This window comes from Candoia aspera, chromosome 7, assembly GCF_035149785.1.
Source record: "Candoia aspera isolate rCanAsp1 chromosome 7, rCanAsp1.hap2, whole genome shotgun sequence".
Classification (NCBI taxonomy): Eukaryota; Metazoa; Chordata; class Lepidosauria; order Squamata; family Boidae; genus Candoia; species Candoia aspera.
The window spans coordinates 56,212,539-56,228,973 of NC_086159.1; the positions used below are offsets into that span (position 1 = coordinate 56,212,539).

Here is a 16,435-nt window from a genome sequence, read left to right on the forward strand (position 1 = left end):
GACGTGGTTGGGGCAGTCCAGCGGGTGTCCTGCACTGTGTACTATCGCCCCCCCCCCCCCCCGCATCCTTGGGGATGTGCCTCGAGAGCGACCAACTCTGTCCTCCGAGTTAGCAGCAGAAGGAGCCTCTGGCGGGCGGCCAGAGCGGCCACTTGGAGGTACCTCCCACTCGGCAGCCGTCGGTGTGTGTGTGTGTGCGTGTGCATGCGTGCGGGTGCGGGGGGGGGGACTGTGCGTGCTGCCAGCGCCAGGTCTTCTTCGGATCCTGCAAATCACCCCTCAGGAAGATTTCTGCAGCGCCTCAAGCCAGCCCAAGACAGCATGTCTGGGAGCAAATACGTAGATTCGGAGGTAGGACCTGCTTAGCATTTTTTAAACTGCTTGACATTCCTGGCAGCCGGTGCCTGTCGCAGCCGTCTCGCGAGCCCTCTTGGCTCGCCTCTTATCTAGTTCCCTCCACCTCGGAGCCCCTTCCCGAGAGGGGAGGAAGCCCGGACTTTTCCGGGCAAGGGGAGGTTATTCGTCTCGGTTGTGGCCGGTAACCCGATCTCCTTGGCTGGGCACTTCTCTTTGCTCCCCCCCCCCCACCGCCGAATGGGTTGCTCAGTTTCTTTCGCCCCGCAGCAGTCGGAGGACCGCGCCAACCCCAGCGTTTCCACCCCGAGGCCAGCAGGGAGACGGCTCTCGGCGCGTAAGTCCTGGGGGGGCTTTGCCGCTCTGCAAAACCGCTCGGATGCAGGACCCCAGTGACCCCCCACAAGCCCATGTTGTTGTTGTTGTTGTTCAGTCAAGGCGGGAGAGAGGCTTTCTGGAGAAAGCTGCCCCCAAGTCCAACCGCCGCGAGTCTGTAGAGGAGAGTTTCGCTCTTAGGCGGAGCAGGGCTGCTGCGCCCGTCCAGGCGAGGGGCGCGAGGTTGGGGTTGCCTTAGCGAAGCGGCTTGGGTTGGGCCTCCGCCCGAGAGTTTTCGTGCATGGCAACTGAGGTTTCGGGACTTGATTTTTTTTTCCTTTGAAGTTCTCTAATACTGTAAACGGATCAAGCATAGGGAAAAACGATTTCCCGTTCATTTGAGGTGCATCCTAAAAAAGGGAGGAAGGTTGGCAAGGCAGGTCTTCTTTTCCCAGGGCGATTTTATTCCTGGGAACTATCAACCAGGCTGCCTTTCCGACGTACTCCAGTCCAGATACAGTGGCCACGCTGGCCGGGTGCTGGGTATTAGAGCGCCAAGACTTTTGACAGGCTCCAAGTTGGAGAAGGCTGAAAACTTCACTTTTCATTGTCAAAGTCACTTTACTTCAAATTAAATCTTTTGAACTCTCGTTCATCATTCTATGATTTAATAGTAATGAATGGGTAGCTTTCTCCCTCTTCCTCCCAAACTTGCCTGTGGGGAAATCAGGGTCCTTAACTGTCCGACGTTGCACTTTTAATCATCGCTGCGTGGTCTCCTTCCCACCCACCCTAATTGCTTGGGGACGCTCAGGTGAGGCGGGCAAAGAGCTTTTAGGCCACCCTCAGACGCTGCCTGGGTGATACAAAGGAGCCATAGTTGTAGCTGATCTGAGAGCTAACATACAAGGAGGCTTTAGGCGACGCACCCGCGTTTCCTCGGGAGCAACTCTATCAAAGGGGGGCTCATGCGACGCGCAAAATATCGTGGGCATTGGAGTCGGGAACCTCCGGCTAACCAAAGGATCTGTGAAGTTCCAGCTGATTCTCTCCCGCGGAGGGATGGGCGAGTAATTCTGGCAGCGATGACATTTGTGCACGACTTCGGCGCCCGCAGCCTCGAAGCGCTGGAATTCAAGGGCGAGGTAGTTGCGCCCTGTCCCGCGGAGCTCGCCTGCGCCCTGCTTCTGCCGATAGAGGCCCCCTGGCGGCGCGAGGAGGAATTGCGGCTCAGGACGGGGCGCAGAGGGGTGTGGTGGAGGTACTTCTTAAAAAGCCCAGCCCTGGGGACATCGCCCGGACGAAGTTTCTCCGGGCTTGGTTTGCTCCCCTCTTCAGCCAGCAGCTGTGAATCGCCGCGCGAATCTTTTTCCCGCCCCCCCGCTGCCTTTCCCAGGAACGCTCAGCTCGGGCGGCGCGGCGGACTGACCGCTTTCCCACCCGTTCCTGCTTCCCCCTCTAGGATTTTCTCTACACGGCGCCCATCCGGGAACAAGGCAACATCTACAAGCCCAACAACAAGGTCATGGCTGAGGAGCTTAGCGAGAAGGAGTTCCAGGACGTCCACACCAAGGAAATCGACCTGGTTAACCGGGACCCCAAGCATCTCAACGACGAGGTGGTGAAGGTAGGAGCCGCCAATTCGTTTCTGCCCTCGCCCTCCCCCGGCGCGCGAATGGAGGGAGTTGAAAAATCCGCGGAAGGTGCGCAGGGCTCGAACTAGGGACACTGATGACAGTTTCTTTCTTAACCACGGGCTTTCATCCAGGGCTAGAAGGTTGGATAATGTCACTCAGTCTTGATGGTCGATTTGATCAATTAACATGCTTAGAAAGGGGAAAGCACTCTGTTGCAGGAATGAAGCTTTTTAATGTTTACCTTCCTAATGGAACATTTATTTGAGTTTATTATTAACTTTTTGAAGTGTGACTTGTTCCATAAATAACCATCTGGAAAAGCTGTGCGCAGGCACCCAGCTGCTTGGGAATGGTGTGTTTTCCAGCAAGTTAATAATCCAATAACTTGTCGATCACCTGTAAAATGGGAACAGTGCAACTGACCACAGTGCTAAGACTATGAAAAGGTCAAGGATCACTAAAGAAACATACCGAAGAAAAGCAGTAGGTCTTATGGAAAGGGTTTGGGTTTTTTGTTTGTTTGTTTGTTTATTTTTTGGCTCCTAAAGAGGAAAGTTATTTTGGGCACACATATCTGGGAATCAACTCTGTTAAACATAATAGATCTGACTTTGGAGAAAACAAAGCATATATAAAATTGGTGGCTATCATCCACAAAAGTGTTTGTTGTTCTACATGTGTTTATATTCAAGATGCCATGTGATTCTTTCATTTTTTTATACCTTGTAATTCTAATCCTACACTCACTTCTCTGGGCTTACTGTTGAATAACCATGCTTAGAATTGTGTTATTTTACAACATCTGATCATGGAAGAGAAAACAAGTTGCTGCCCAGAATAAGTTTGGGAGGTTGTGTGACTAACAGGAAACATGTATTTGAATATTTTTCTCATTAAACATAACACTGCCCACAAGAGCCTGCCTTCAGAAGATTGGAGGAGTTAAAAAAAGAGGGGGAGGAGGGACAAACCATGGTTATACCCTGGTATGTTAAGCAAATGGAAAAGAGTAGGTCTGCAATGTTTAATCTCCTTTGGATTTTTTAATTCTAAAATGATAGAAATGGGCAGATTTATTTTTAAATAGACAGGTATTTTCAACAACTGCAAACGTGGAGTGCCACTTTAGAAGCCTTATTCCACTTTTTCTTTGTCACAGAAAGAAATGCCAGCTCAAAGATGATGCTTATTGAAAGGATAAAAAGACATAATGTAAAGCAGAGATGTCAGGAAGTATGTTTGGACTTTGAGAGGTGCACTGGAGGCCAGACCATAAAGTAGACGGGGCCTGCCAGGACAAAAACAAAATTTGAATTACATTAATCTAAATATAGGTAATACGGTAATTCTCCAGGCACCTTTCACTTATTCACACTTAGAATTCCCATTTGGTGGCAACTTCTGGAGGTGGTTTAGAGGCCTCATATAAGTTTTGGGCCTCACATTGAAAGCAGATATAACAGTGGTGACATTTTGTTCAGAACCATTGCCCAGTACAAGTAAATTTAGAATGCAGTTGCATGCAGATTGGTCTTAGAATAAGTCTCACCGGTTAATTCTGGGTGCATAGTGTTAGTACTCTAATTCAAAGTTTTTCAAAAGTTTTCAAAAATTCGGTCAAATGCAGTCAGCGACATCCACATCAAGTTTCGTTTTTTAAGTACAACAGAAAGAGTGGGGCTTGTATTCCCGTGAAAAAACACCATGGCCTCCATTCTGTGGATCAGGGTTTCCAGGAAGTTTCTTGGTGATCACCAGGTTCTGCAATTTGAAAAAAATTGTAAACTTGTGCTCTAACTGATTAAAGTTAATATAAAGGGTTGGTCTAGATTTCTGTAACTGAGAAAAATAGGTGAAAGGTTACATGAGCATGTGGGTTCATGGTTGATGAAAATAAATAAATTACTATTCTACTCTATTTCCTAGCTTCATTGCTGAAGGTCACTGCCTATGCAGGCACTGTAGCATCACAGATCAGGTATGGTTGGGCAGGGTGGGGGCAGAATTAGGACTTGAGGAAATACAAAAAATGGCAAAACCAACCTAAAATAGCGGCGGCGGGGGGGGGGGGGGAATAAAAGCAATGAGGGAATCAGGGTTTGCCAAAAGTGGTTCTATACTACTGCCCATTAAAAGTGGCAGCAGTAGACATTTCTGCTTAGTAGAGTGGGTCGAAGGAGTGGTGCCACTAGAACAGCTGCCTGGCTCAGCAGTAAGCACCCAGTGTGGGGAGAGAGAAACAGGGAGGAGGATAAGGACAGGGGTTGACTCCAATCTGTTCTTCTTCCTCACTTTTTCTCCTCTGCTGCCTGAATAAGCCAATGTACCTACAATATGCCTACAATAATGTCCAGGCCAGCCCTGGGGCAATGCATTAATGATGGCTGGAAAGGGCCTGGCTGGAATCTTGCAGAGAGGACTCTATACTGCCATATGGTGTTGCAGGTTCAACCTGCCCTGCCCTGCCTCCATTTTATTGGCCTGGATTTCATGCAAGACATTTTGCCAAAGAGCCATTTCCAGCTTCATCAGGCCAGACCCCGCCTGTAGATTCCTCTTCCAGTTAAACATGCCTGAAGAAAAAGGAAAACTATTGCAGTAAATGAGTGGGTAGAAGGGCTCTTTTGGATCTCACCTTGGTAGTCAGACTTTGTCCATTCCAACAGATCTGGCTCAGTTGGGGACTGGCTCTGTTGGGGACTATCAAAGAGAACTGTGGGTATTTGTGTTTGGGGATGTGACCATTGAAGACAACGGAGGTATAGCTGAAGTCTTGTTGAGTTCAGGAAGCCTGTCCTTCTGCAGTGTACTTGATTTAAAACAGAGAGATTTTAGCAACAGCTAAAAGTTGTACTTGGCTTTTCAGTGGAATGCCAGAGACTGTACTCTGAAGAGCAGGCCAAAAAGGGGGAAAGGCTAGAACAAAAATGGTTTGATTTAATGTAATTAATTAAAACCAGATGAAACTGATTAAATATAGCTAATGTGATTTCTCTCAGTGTCTTAAATATTTTTCACCTTTTTCCATATGAGCAATTACCATTTGGTGGCAAATTTGGGAAGGATTTGGAGGTCTCAGTTAAGGCTTTAGAGAGTCCTCAGTGCTGAAACCTATTTGTAAGAGAGAGAAGCCCATGTTACAGAGAAGTGCTGCCTGGTGGAAGTTCTATGAGGGAAAACATGAGTTTACACTGTTGTTGGAATATTGGAGTAGGCAAGGTTTCTCCAGCCTTTCTGAGGAAGGTTGATATCCATGGAAAAAGCAGGTCTTTTTTAGGCTGGTGAGCAACTGAATTTGTGCTTCTGGATTCTAATTTCCAAGTTTCTGTGAAGACCTTTTAGTGAAATTGAGGGGGGCTCAAGTTGACTGTAATTATTTGTGTTTTACTTAGCTTTATAAAAATTTCATGTGATTTGTAATAGGACAAGAATATATGGACAGTAGCTTCTGTGAGGAGGTCAAAAAAATCAGATGGTGGTCATGACCACATGATTGCAGCTCCACCGTATTTCACATGCATGTCACATCAACACATGTACTAAAAGGTTGGGGCTTGGATTGCACAACTGTGACCTCCATCTTGAGTTTTTTGACCCACCCCTGCAGATACCCCTGATGCCTGGGTATGTATGGAATGTGTTTCCATTACAGCTGAATAATCAGATGCCATATATTTGGGATATGTGACTAGAGCTTTCAAGGTAGATTTTTTTTTTCAACAGAGATTCGAAAATCTGGCATGCTCGTATTTCATTGGCTTGAACTAGTTCTTAAGCTAGTTCATATCCTGAAAGGAAATTATATCATTCAGTTTGTTCACAATGTTTTACTTGCATTATTACATTTATTTAGCCTCAGAGCTAATTCAAATATTTCCTTCCATAGTGCAAGTGGTTCAGTGAACTGGTTTGAAGCACATATTGGAGATTGTATATTTGAATGTTTCTGCACGTCAGATGTTTCCTACTGCCACAACCCACTTTTCTGAGATTCTGTCACGGATTTTCTTTTAGTTGATTGCCAAGTGGGCAATCAACACTGTCTTCTATATCTGCATTCTATAGTACAGTGTTTCTCAATTTTGGCAACTTTAAGCTGTGTGGACTTCAACTCCCAGAATCCCCCAGCAAGCATGATGGCTGGGGGATTCTGGGAGTTGAAGTCCACACAGCTTAAAGTTGCCAAGGTTGAGAAACACTGCTATAGTGTTACACTAAAGTGAGCCTTGTCACATTTCTCCTCTATATTTCCATTAGTTCTTAACCTTTTGGAGAAGGATGGGCAACATTCCCTTTCTTTCGCCACCAGAGAATCATTGTTAGAAGAGGCCAAAGGGCCTTCTACTCTAGACCCTTCCACTAGTCACTACCGTGTAGGTACTTCTTCCAAGCCCAACAATCATTCAGCAGAATTCTCCCTACAAGTCAAATATTCTCATTTCAGCCATTGAAAAACAAGAATGAGAGATAGGACTTGAATCTAAGGCTGTATTCCAGTATACTCTTAGGTGGAACTAAGCACCAACAGATACTGAGAGACTTTCTTTTTAGTAACAACACACTGAATTGGATTTGGGTTTCTCACCATGAGGCAACATTGTCCCCCAATAGATAGTTGAAGTTAAGATTTCATGCAGAATAATGCATGAGAAAGTAGCTTAACACTCTAACATTACTTCTTTTTTTTTTTAAGTTGGGGGAATGAAAATAGGCTTGGGAAGAAGGGGAGTGTTTGGGGAATTCAGAGAACATAACTTCCTAGCTTGTGCTGCAGAGCAACTGAAGTTTGCAAAGCAAGAAAATCTTCTAAGGGTCAGTGATACTATATAAAGAAGGCTGGATGGAATCTGCATTTGCTCTCTAACAACATAACCAAACAGAGAGAGCCGGATCCTAGTGGGAATAGGAAGCAGCTCCCAAGAAAGAAAAATAAGGGCAAAAATGCATATTTTAGAGGAAACGTTTGCAAACATTCCTTGAGGGAGATATTAAAGATGTCAGTTATATCCAGTGTCCTAAAGGAAAGTGGGAATGCTGTAAACAGATTCAGATTATGGACCCATTAAACACAAAAGCCCCCCCCCCCATCTCTGTGTACCTACATGCTGCTGGTGAGGCATTTTAAAAGTATAGTTTCAACTGGTGTCTTGTTTTTAAAATTCTTAAAATCATATTGGGGGGGTGGGAGGTTGCAGCATTTTCTTTAGGTAAAAAAAGGTGAAGATCATTGAATTTGCTGCTGTTCTTTCATTCAGATAAAACAGCCAGCAACTCTTTTATCCCCTTCACGGATATTTTAGAGTCAGGTCCAAATTACAGGTATAAACTGGGCAATGTTATGCACAGCGTATTTTAGATTGCAGTGACTAGGGGACAGACCTAATTTGTGATAAAGTTCTGCATCCAAGTTGAAAGTTGCCATTCTACGCCATGGCATCCAGGGGGCAAGGGAAACTTCAACATCAGCAAGATGTTGGACAGAAATACAAGGCCTGCCATGTTTGCACATGGATTAAGAAAGGCACAGCTTGTATCCTAAAGCTATGTTTGCCATCTTGCTGATTTTGACATACACACACATGGCAATGCAGCTGGTTCTACACAAGCAGTTGATGAATTGTGGATAGACATAAGATTTGCAGGCTGTACTTTGACTTTTCCTAGAATCCTTAGACCTTCTGGCCAGAGTCTGGTGCAAAAGATGCCCATATAGAATTAAATTCTGGATCTCTTCAGAATTTGTTGAACTGAACTAAATTTACACCTTTACCACATTTCTTTTTTTAAAAAAACTTGGTTACAGCTTCCTTTACTTGATTCGCATTCTTTAGTTGCTGCTGTTGGGAAGAGAAAATTACATTGCTGTTACTGTTAAAAACTGAAGATCAGAAATCCTTGCTGATACAGAACAGATCACCAAAGATCTACAAGTGGTTGCAGACTTACTTTCTGCCCAGTCTAACAGGGATAATGAACTAAATGTTACTTTTGAACTGCAAGAGTTTGGAACACCAGTAGATACTTTCTGTCTCTGTGAAGGACAGAGAAAATACTTCCCTGTCAAGGTCCTGAAGAGTACCAAGGCAATTTGCTTTCTTTTCAAATGTATTTCAGTTTCTCAGTCTACTCACAGCTATGGTATTTTATGGTTGTCTCCTATCCTACCAGCAGATGCCTTTTTTTAAAATTCATACTATAATGGCTTAGCTCATGCTGTAACTGACCAGACCCAATCCTGCTTAGCTTTCAAGCCCAGACAAGGTTAGCTGGGTGTGGTGGCCCATAGCCGATTAACTGAATGCGTGTCAAGTAATTTGCAGCAAATATACCCATTTATCTAGAATGAAATTTTCTTGGAATTACTGAGTTCTACTTTTAAGTAAGCATGCATGGGATTGGTAACTATGCTAAGTGACATTTCTAAAATAAATGATTTTAAAGAAAAGAACGTCCTAACAATTGTCACATATCTCATTGACTTGAAAGGCATAATTCTTTTTTTGTGAGAAGTTTCTACCTGTGTCCTTGTCCTGTTTTTTTACAACTACACTTGTTTAAATAAACATGGACCTTCGAGGTACAGAAATACCTCTGTCAGGAGCAGGCCCTCACTTCTCTTCTAATGGTCTTCTTAGTTTCCTTCAGTGTTGGATCCACCACATTTTATGGTTTCTTGCTGGTGTGGCAGATGTGACAATCATTCAGCACCTCCCCCCTCCCCCCAAAATATGCATTTTGTTTTCAACCCAGTTAAAGGGCAAGGACAACTTCTGAAGGCATTCCTGTCGGTTAATTCTTCATGTTCCCTTCATAGGCATCTATTATAAGCCCCAAAGTTGTTAACATAATGACATGCATATCACAGTGTCATGACAATAAATGATGCAAGTATATAATTTCTGTCCTTTGCAAGATGACATCATGATGCCTGTAACATTATTTGCTCTCCCAGGTCCCCTACCAGCAGATGCTACCATTCCTTTATTCAGCCAGTCATAGCTTAGCTCATGCTGTAACTTAGGAAATGGTGTTTGGGTTTCAATAGTAATGTAGAACAAATTCAGCCTTCTGCAATGCGCAGGAGAACCAATTAGAGCTTCCTGAAGAAGTGGCTATTCAGGCTCTTCTTAAAAACCTCCAGAGATGGATAACCCACATCTTCCATAGGTACACTGTTCCATTGTTATGTGGATCTTACCATGAAGATTTTTTTTCTTTCTTATGTTTAAATGAAAGTTAAGAAAGTATAACTCATACGTATTATTTCTGGTCCTAGTTTCTGTGGCAATGGAAAATAAAAAGGGTTTTATTTCATGGAAGCACTTTTGGAGTATTTATCATTATAAAGTGATTATTATGCTCTGTATTCAAAATCTATTTTCTGTATTCATTGTTTTGAAGGGACTCAGCGCACCACATCGCATGAGTGACCCCGGGCCACCGTGCTTGATTTCCTATAATACTCTAGAGTAAAATCATAACAAATGCCATACAGCACGGTGAGAATTATGAAATAGCAGTCCCACACCTACCTGACTGCTACCAGTGGCCCACGGCCAGTGTCAATAATGTGTCCAGTTGGGTGCTTATGCTCCAACATTTTCTTAAAGATGCCTGGTACAGGTGCCAGGCCTTTTGCCATACAAGTAGGCTTGTTGAAGAGAAGAGGTGTTTCCAGGTTTCATTGTATGCATACAGGGGGAAATGAGAGATCTAGTAATGAAGAATATGTAGGCTTAGTCAGTTTTCTAGATTAATTAATAGAAGATATAAAAGTATAGCTACTGTTAATTGATTTACACTCTTCAAAATCACATTTTTGCATGTATAGGATCCATGGTTTATTCCAATTATTTGGTTTGTGTTAGATGCTGTGCACTATAGCCATTTGTTTAGGGCTTTTACATTCTGCCAACACCTACATAGTGTCAAAAAAGCAAAGCCAAACATGGACAGATGATTAAGCAAAGAGCAAGGAATCTGCCCTGTAAGCAGTTCTTTACATGGCTTCGGTATTGTTTCAAAAAATGCCTCATAATGTTATGTACTCGTTCATTATTTACGGGTGCCCAGTGTGCCAAGTGCATAAACTTCATGCCAAAGGGGACAGAGACATTTCCAAGGCAGAAAGTCCCAACCACACAGATGGAAGTCCCAGAAGGAACTAAATTCCATGTTGCTGGATAAATGATGCTAGTTTGCGTGGACAATGGCTGTATGTTGGGTTGCTGACGCTGCCTATATCTCTTTGGCCCTCCAATATCTAATAGAAGAATAATTCATGCAAAGTAAAATAGGTAAGCAGTTCTTCAGATGACTTCAGTATTGTTTCAAAAACTAACTGACTTGCAATCTGTGAAGAGCAGTGGGTGTTTACAAAAACTAAAAAAGGTTTTGATTTGCATCCTCTATATAGATTGTATGGATTTTGGATATGAAGTTTAGGTCACAGTGTGCCAACAATTACTAACACACTTAAAAGCAAGTCAGAAGATCCTCTGAGCTAGTTATGGTAAAATCACTGACCCAGGCTAGACATTGTGTTAAACTAAGCTACCATATCTGAGCTATAAAAATCCAGACATCCATTCAGTGGTAGTGGAGTTAGGATTTTCTGTTTCTCTTGGCTGCCATCTAGTGGTCATCTGGATTGTTACAGTCCTCATTAAACCAGGATTGGGCAAAGTTTTGGTGACCAGAAGCCACAATTAGCATTTCTGGAGGGAACAGTTGATGGGGTGATCATGCAAATGAGTGGGTCCATTATCTTTTATTTTCTTCCTGTTTGGGGGAATTGAGAGGTTCTTTTCAATATTATGCTGGGGCTATTGTAGGATTTATGCCATCATTTTGTTCCCTGTATCAAAATAGTGGAAGCCATAGCAAAAAAACAAAACTAGGCTGTGATAGCTCAATATAGCCCAAATGGAATCCAGGGTCAAAGGCAGCTACCTGTAAATATCTGAAACCTGAGACAGAGGGCAGGAAAGGCTGTTAATTTTAAGCAACTTTTGGAATGATCTGGCTGACGGGTTAGGAGAAGGTATCTGATCAGTCGGTGGAAGAAATCTTCAGCCACTTCACACTTCTTGTTGTTTATTCATTCATTCGCTTCTGTCTCTTCGTGACTTCATGGACCAGCCCATGCCAGAGCTTCCTGTTGGTTGTCGCCACCCCCAGCTTCCCCAAGGTCGAGTCTGTCACCTCTAGGATATCGTCCATCCATCTTGCCCTTGGTCGGCCCTTCTTCCTTTTGCCTTCCACTCTCCCTAGCATCAGCATCTTCTCCAGGGTATCCTGTCTTCTCATTATGTGGCCAAAGTACTTCAGCTTTGCCTTTAATATCATTCCCTCAAGTGAGCAGTCTGGCTTTATTTCCTGGAGTATGAACTGGTTTGATTTTCTTGCAGTCCAAGGCACTCTCAGAATTTTCCTCCAACACCACAGTTCCAAAGCATCTATCTTCCTTCTCTCAGCCTTCCTTATGGTCCAGCTCTCGCAGCCATATGTTACTACTGGGAATACCATTACTTTAACTATGCGGACCTTTGATGTCAGTGTGATGTCTCTGCTCTTAACTATTTTATCAGATTTGTCGTTGCTCTCCTCCCAAAAATTAAACGTCTTCTGATTTCCTGGCTTCAGTCAGCATCTACAGTAATCTTTGCGCCTAGAAATACAAAGTCTGTCACTGCCTCTATGTTTTCTCTCTCTGTTTACCAGTTATCAATCAAGCTGGTTGCCGTAATCTTGGTTTTTTTTTTGAGGTTTAACTGCAACCCAGCTTTTGCACTTTCTTCTGTCACCTTCATACTACACTTCTCCCTTGCAGCTCCTGCTGAGAACTTTTCCTCTGCTGTTCAAAGCTCTAGGAGAAATTAAAAACTTGCTTGGTTATAAGATGATGGTTAGTCCCCCAGAAACATTCTGTTGATAGTGGATTTTCCTTACAAATCAGCATAGCAGCTTTGCTTTTTATGTGTCTTATATAATCATATTATACAGCCCCTAGGACTCACACAAGTGCCTTTAGAATTGGAGGGAATGAATATTTGTTTATTTTTGTCTGAAGTTTATAGTTCCCAATGAAGAGCTGAAAGCCACTATTTAAAATCAGAAATCTAAAACAGACATGATCTAATGAGAAACAGGGGGAAATATTTTTTTTAAAAAAAACTTAAAATTGTAGCATGAAACATGTAAAGAGTACACGACAGAGAGAGAATCGTTGGAAAAATGTCATTACACAGAGTCTACTTGCCTCCATCCATGCATAAAACAGCTGTGGAGTTTAGCACATAAGTCTATATGTTAGGTTTGATGCATTCATCTTTTTTTTCCAGGGCTTTTCTGTTCCTTCCTCAAGTGCAGCCTCTCTTTACACCCACTCATGGCCTTTCTCTGAATCAGTAAATATTGCCACAGATGCACTAACGGATTATTGTTTTCAGCCTGCTTGAGCACAGCCAGTCAAATTATGCTGCCGCTCGAAAGGGTGCGGCTGAGAGAAAGGGGCCCTTGTATATGTGTGTGCCCTTTGCCAACTCCTACTCATGGCTGTCTATAACTTTTTTCCTCTTAGTTGTTTCTAAACTAAAGCTATAATCCTATGCATGAAAGCGCATACTTACTGCAGAATAAATGCCTCTGCAGTTGGTTAATATTAACTTCCAAAGAAGTCTGGGATAAGGTTCTAAGAACCTTACACATTTGTTTTGATCAGAAGCAATCAAGCCATTCAAAAACATGCGTGGAATGACTTGGTGTTGCTAATCTCAATTTGTTTTGAAGATCAGCAACATTAAGCCATTGCACAAGTGCAGTTCTGTTATTCAAGTCATCCACTTGAGCAACTTCTTCCACAGTCTGGTATTTAACTCTCATCAGGATTAGACATAGTCCAGATTCTTAGTTTGGAGATTAACAAACTCTTGCCAGCCCCAGCTGGGTATGTTGGCTTCTGGAATCGATGAAATTTGTTACGCTACTGTGCTAAAGTTACCTTTAGAATTACTGATGGGCGTGTCCCTGCAACGTTAGCCTTTGCATTTAATCGATGGGCATTTCCTCAGGATAATCTCTTGGAAAATCCTACCTTAGTTGGATTGCTGTAACTCTGGCCTTACAGATGGGCTGAGAAAACGCATCTGCCACACCGCAACCCGTTCAAGCCCTTTGCAGTGCACTGTAAATCCAACCTGCTTTTCCTTCACTTTGTCCTCATCTACTGCAGATCATGAACACTTTCAGGTTCTTGCTACTGCTGACTGAATGAAAATCAAATCAAATCAACTCTTTATTATGGTCACAGACCACACATATGCCTAAGAAACATGAGTTGGGGAGGCAGGAATGTGGCAGACAGGCAGTGTTTCCAGTGAAAAACAACTGCACTGGAGAAACATGCTGGAATGCGCATTCCATCTGACACAGCAGCATGGGGTGGGGAAAATGTAGTTTCCCATAGTTGTAAAGCAGGCGCTTGTTTGTTTGTTTATTATTTTTTGCTGCTTGCATTGGGCCAATGCTGGAATACTGCGCTGTGATTGAAGGGGCATAACTAGCAGCAAACATGAGGTATAATCCTGATGTGAGAGACATTCCCCCTCCCCCCCCAGTCAGGCTCCTGTATGCTAAAGCCTTGATTTTAATGGTAGAACTCAGAGATGTCTCATCCCTTGTATATGGCTCTAAGCCAACAACACTGATGTTTATAATTATTATATTATTAATTAGATTTATATCCCATCATCGTTTTGTACAACTCAAGGTGGCATATATAATGCTCCTCCCTCCTATTTACCCCACGACAACAGCCCTGTGAGGTGGATTGGGCTGAGAATGAGTGACTGGCCCAAAGTTACCCAGCCAGCTTTCATTCTTAAGAGATGACCAGAACTTACGGTCTCCTGGTTTCTAGTCCAGCTCCTTAACTAGTACACCATTTTTTAAAAACCCTAAATGCTTTAGGGGTAAAAATAGGAAGTGGCATGAGGTAGGGGTGCTTAATCCTTTCCTTGATGGTCATTTACTAAGGCTGAAGTCTTGTGTTAGTACTTCAGAACTAAGTCCATTGAATTTAATCAGACTGTCCCTTGAGTAAACACGCATAGGATTTCACTGGATACCAGCAGCCTTTTTTTTCTGGAGTAAGTTATAATGTAAATACATAAAGTTTAGATCATGCACACCCAAAACTGTCTTCCACAGTTTGTCTGTAAGGGTGGTCATCTGTTGGCAATTCTTGTGAATGGAGGAGAAACTCTGGCTGGGAGATGATGTGGAGCAGAAATCATCCCCTACATTTGCCCTCCTGTTCCTAACCTTCCATCTGCTCTCATTCTGATGTATGTACATAGGATTTGCCTTGCTATTGTATTTTCGCTTCCTGATATCACATACTATTTTCAACTGAACAGTATTTTAGGAGTCTGTGTATATGTGTAAGTGTATTGAGAAGTTACTTGCTCATGTCTGGATATAGTTTTATCTTTAGCTTTCAAAGATATGATCAGGCTATGGAGTTAGCTAAATTTGAAGGAAGTAGATACTGATGTGTTTGACTTGATTCAGAGGCCAGCTTTATCATTTCTCAGGTCTGTGTGTTTTACTCAAATACCCACTGATATAAAACTCAGGATTTTATCTAGCGTGGGTTTCATGAAATAAAGCAATTATGTTTATTCTGAATAAAGACTCATGCTGCTTATTAACTTTTTCCCCAATATAATCAAACCCTTATGCAAAGGGTTTACATATTTTTAAAACCAGTGCCCATAAGTCATTGTAACATAGTTATGTACATATATAATTATAAACATAATTACATGTCGATTTGCTATAGTAACAGCTTCACTATGTTTAAATCCTGTGCTGAAAATTCAGAAGATCAATTTACTGAACAAAACCAATGGCACACTCAAGGCAGTCCCCAGAAGTGTCTTTTTTGGCATGCAGTTGTTCAGCCTATGGAACCCATATTATTGGATCAAGGAAAATACGTTTGCAGGTATACAAAATTACTCAACCTATCTCGTGAAAAATATTTTTTCCACTTCATTATGGCATCCATCTCTTACCTTAGCAGCACATCCTGGAAAGTAGCATTTGCTGCATGAGCCGTGCCAGAATACTGAATTAAAACACTGGTAGTTGTTACTGATGAATCCAGCTCTCCCCCCCACCCCCAATAACACTCTTTATTAGCACCTTTATGTATGGAGCATGGAGGGAAAAATCCACCAAGCTTAATAGCTATGGAGGTAGCAGAGAAGATAAGAAGCATAAGCATCATCTATTTGGCTTGAGGGAGCTGCTGACAGTCTAGCATTAAGTTCATACTAGAAAATTGTTACAATAGATTTTTCAAAATATGACAGTCATCTATCTAATCCTGTTCATGCATATGGCATGTACAGTGAATAATTGGACTATGCCTGCTGCCCTCCACATTGAACAGATCTTGTGAATTCAGTAGAACGTAGCCACTTCATATGTCCCTTTCCACATGCTCAATAAACACAAGGAGAGGGATCAGAATGGTGGACTCTACCTTCTGCCTCAACATGTCTGTTAGACTTTCCAGCAAAGGGGCACTCCTGTTTCTCTGTGAAATCAGTAATCTCACACAATCAGGATTCTGAGTTGTGTGGATGAAAATACATACGCTGTGCCTGCGCTCTCATTCAACCCTGGGAGTGAGGGAATATGTAAATTTCCATTCCCTTTCTGTACGTTCTGTCTGGCATCTTGCAAAAATGCAGACTCACCGATCTCACTCAAACTCCCATAGACAGAGATAACTGAAAGGTCTGTGGAATGTGTGTGTTGTTGTTGTTTATTTGTTCAGTCGCTTCTGACTCTTTGTGACTTCATGGACCAGCCCACGCCAGAGCTTCCTGTTGGTCGTCAACACCCCCAGCTCCCCCAGGGACGACTCCGTCACCTCTAGAATATCATCCATCCACCTTGCCCTTGGTCGGCCCCTCTTCCTTTTGCCCTCCACTCTCCCTAGCACCAGCATCTTCTCCAGGGTGTCCTGTCTTCTCATTATGTGGGCAAAGTACTTCAGTTTTGCCTTTAATATCATTCCCTCAGGTGAGCAGTCTGGCTTTATTTCCTGGAGGATG

General features: G+C 43.0%; 1 protein-coding gene across 2 annotated transcripts in view; it reads left to right on the forward strand.

Annotated features, from left to right (window-relative positions):
• Window positions 1-228: 228 nt before the first annotated feature.
• CAV1 (caveolin 1) overlaps window positions 229-16,435 on the forward strand; it is a 35,644-nt gene continuing 19,437 nt past the window's right edge. Inside the window, exons 1-2 of one of the 2 annotated variants that reach the window (XM_063309473.1) lie at window positions 229-351; window positions 2,132-2,296. In XM_063309473.1, the coding sequence (XP_063165543.1) occupies window positions 322-351; window positions 2,132-2,296 (195 nt within the window). In that variant the 5' untranslated portion in view covers window positions 229-321. Of the gene's footprint in view, window positions 352-415; window positions 692-2,131; window positions 2,297-16,435 lie in introns of those variants that run through there. The other variant, XM_063309474.1, reaches the window with a different exon arrangement.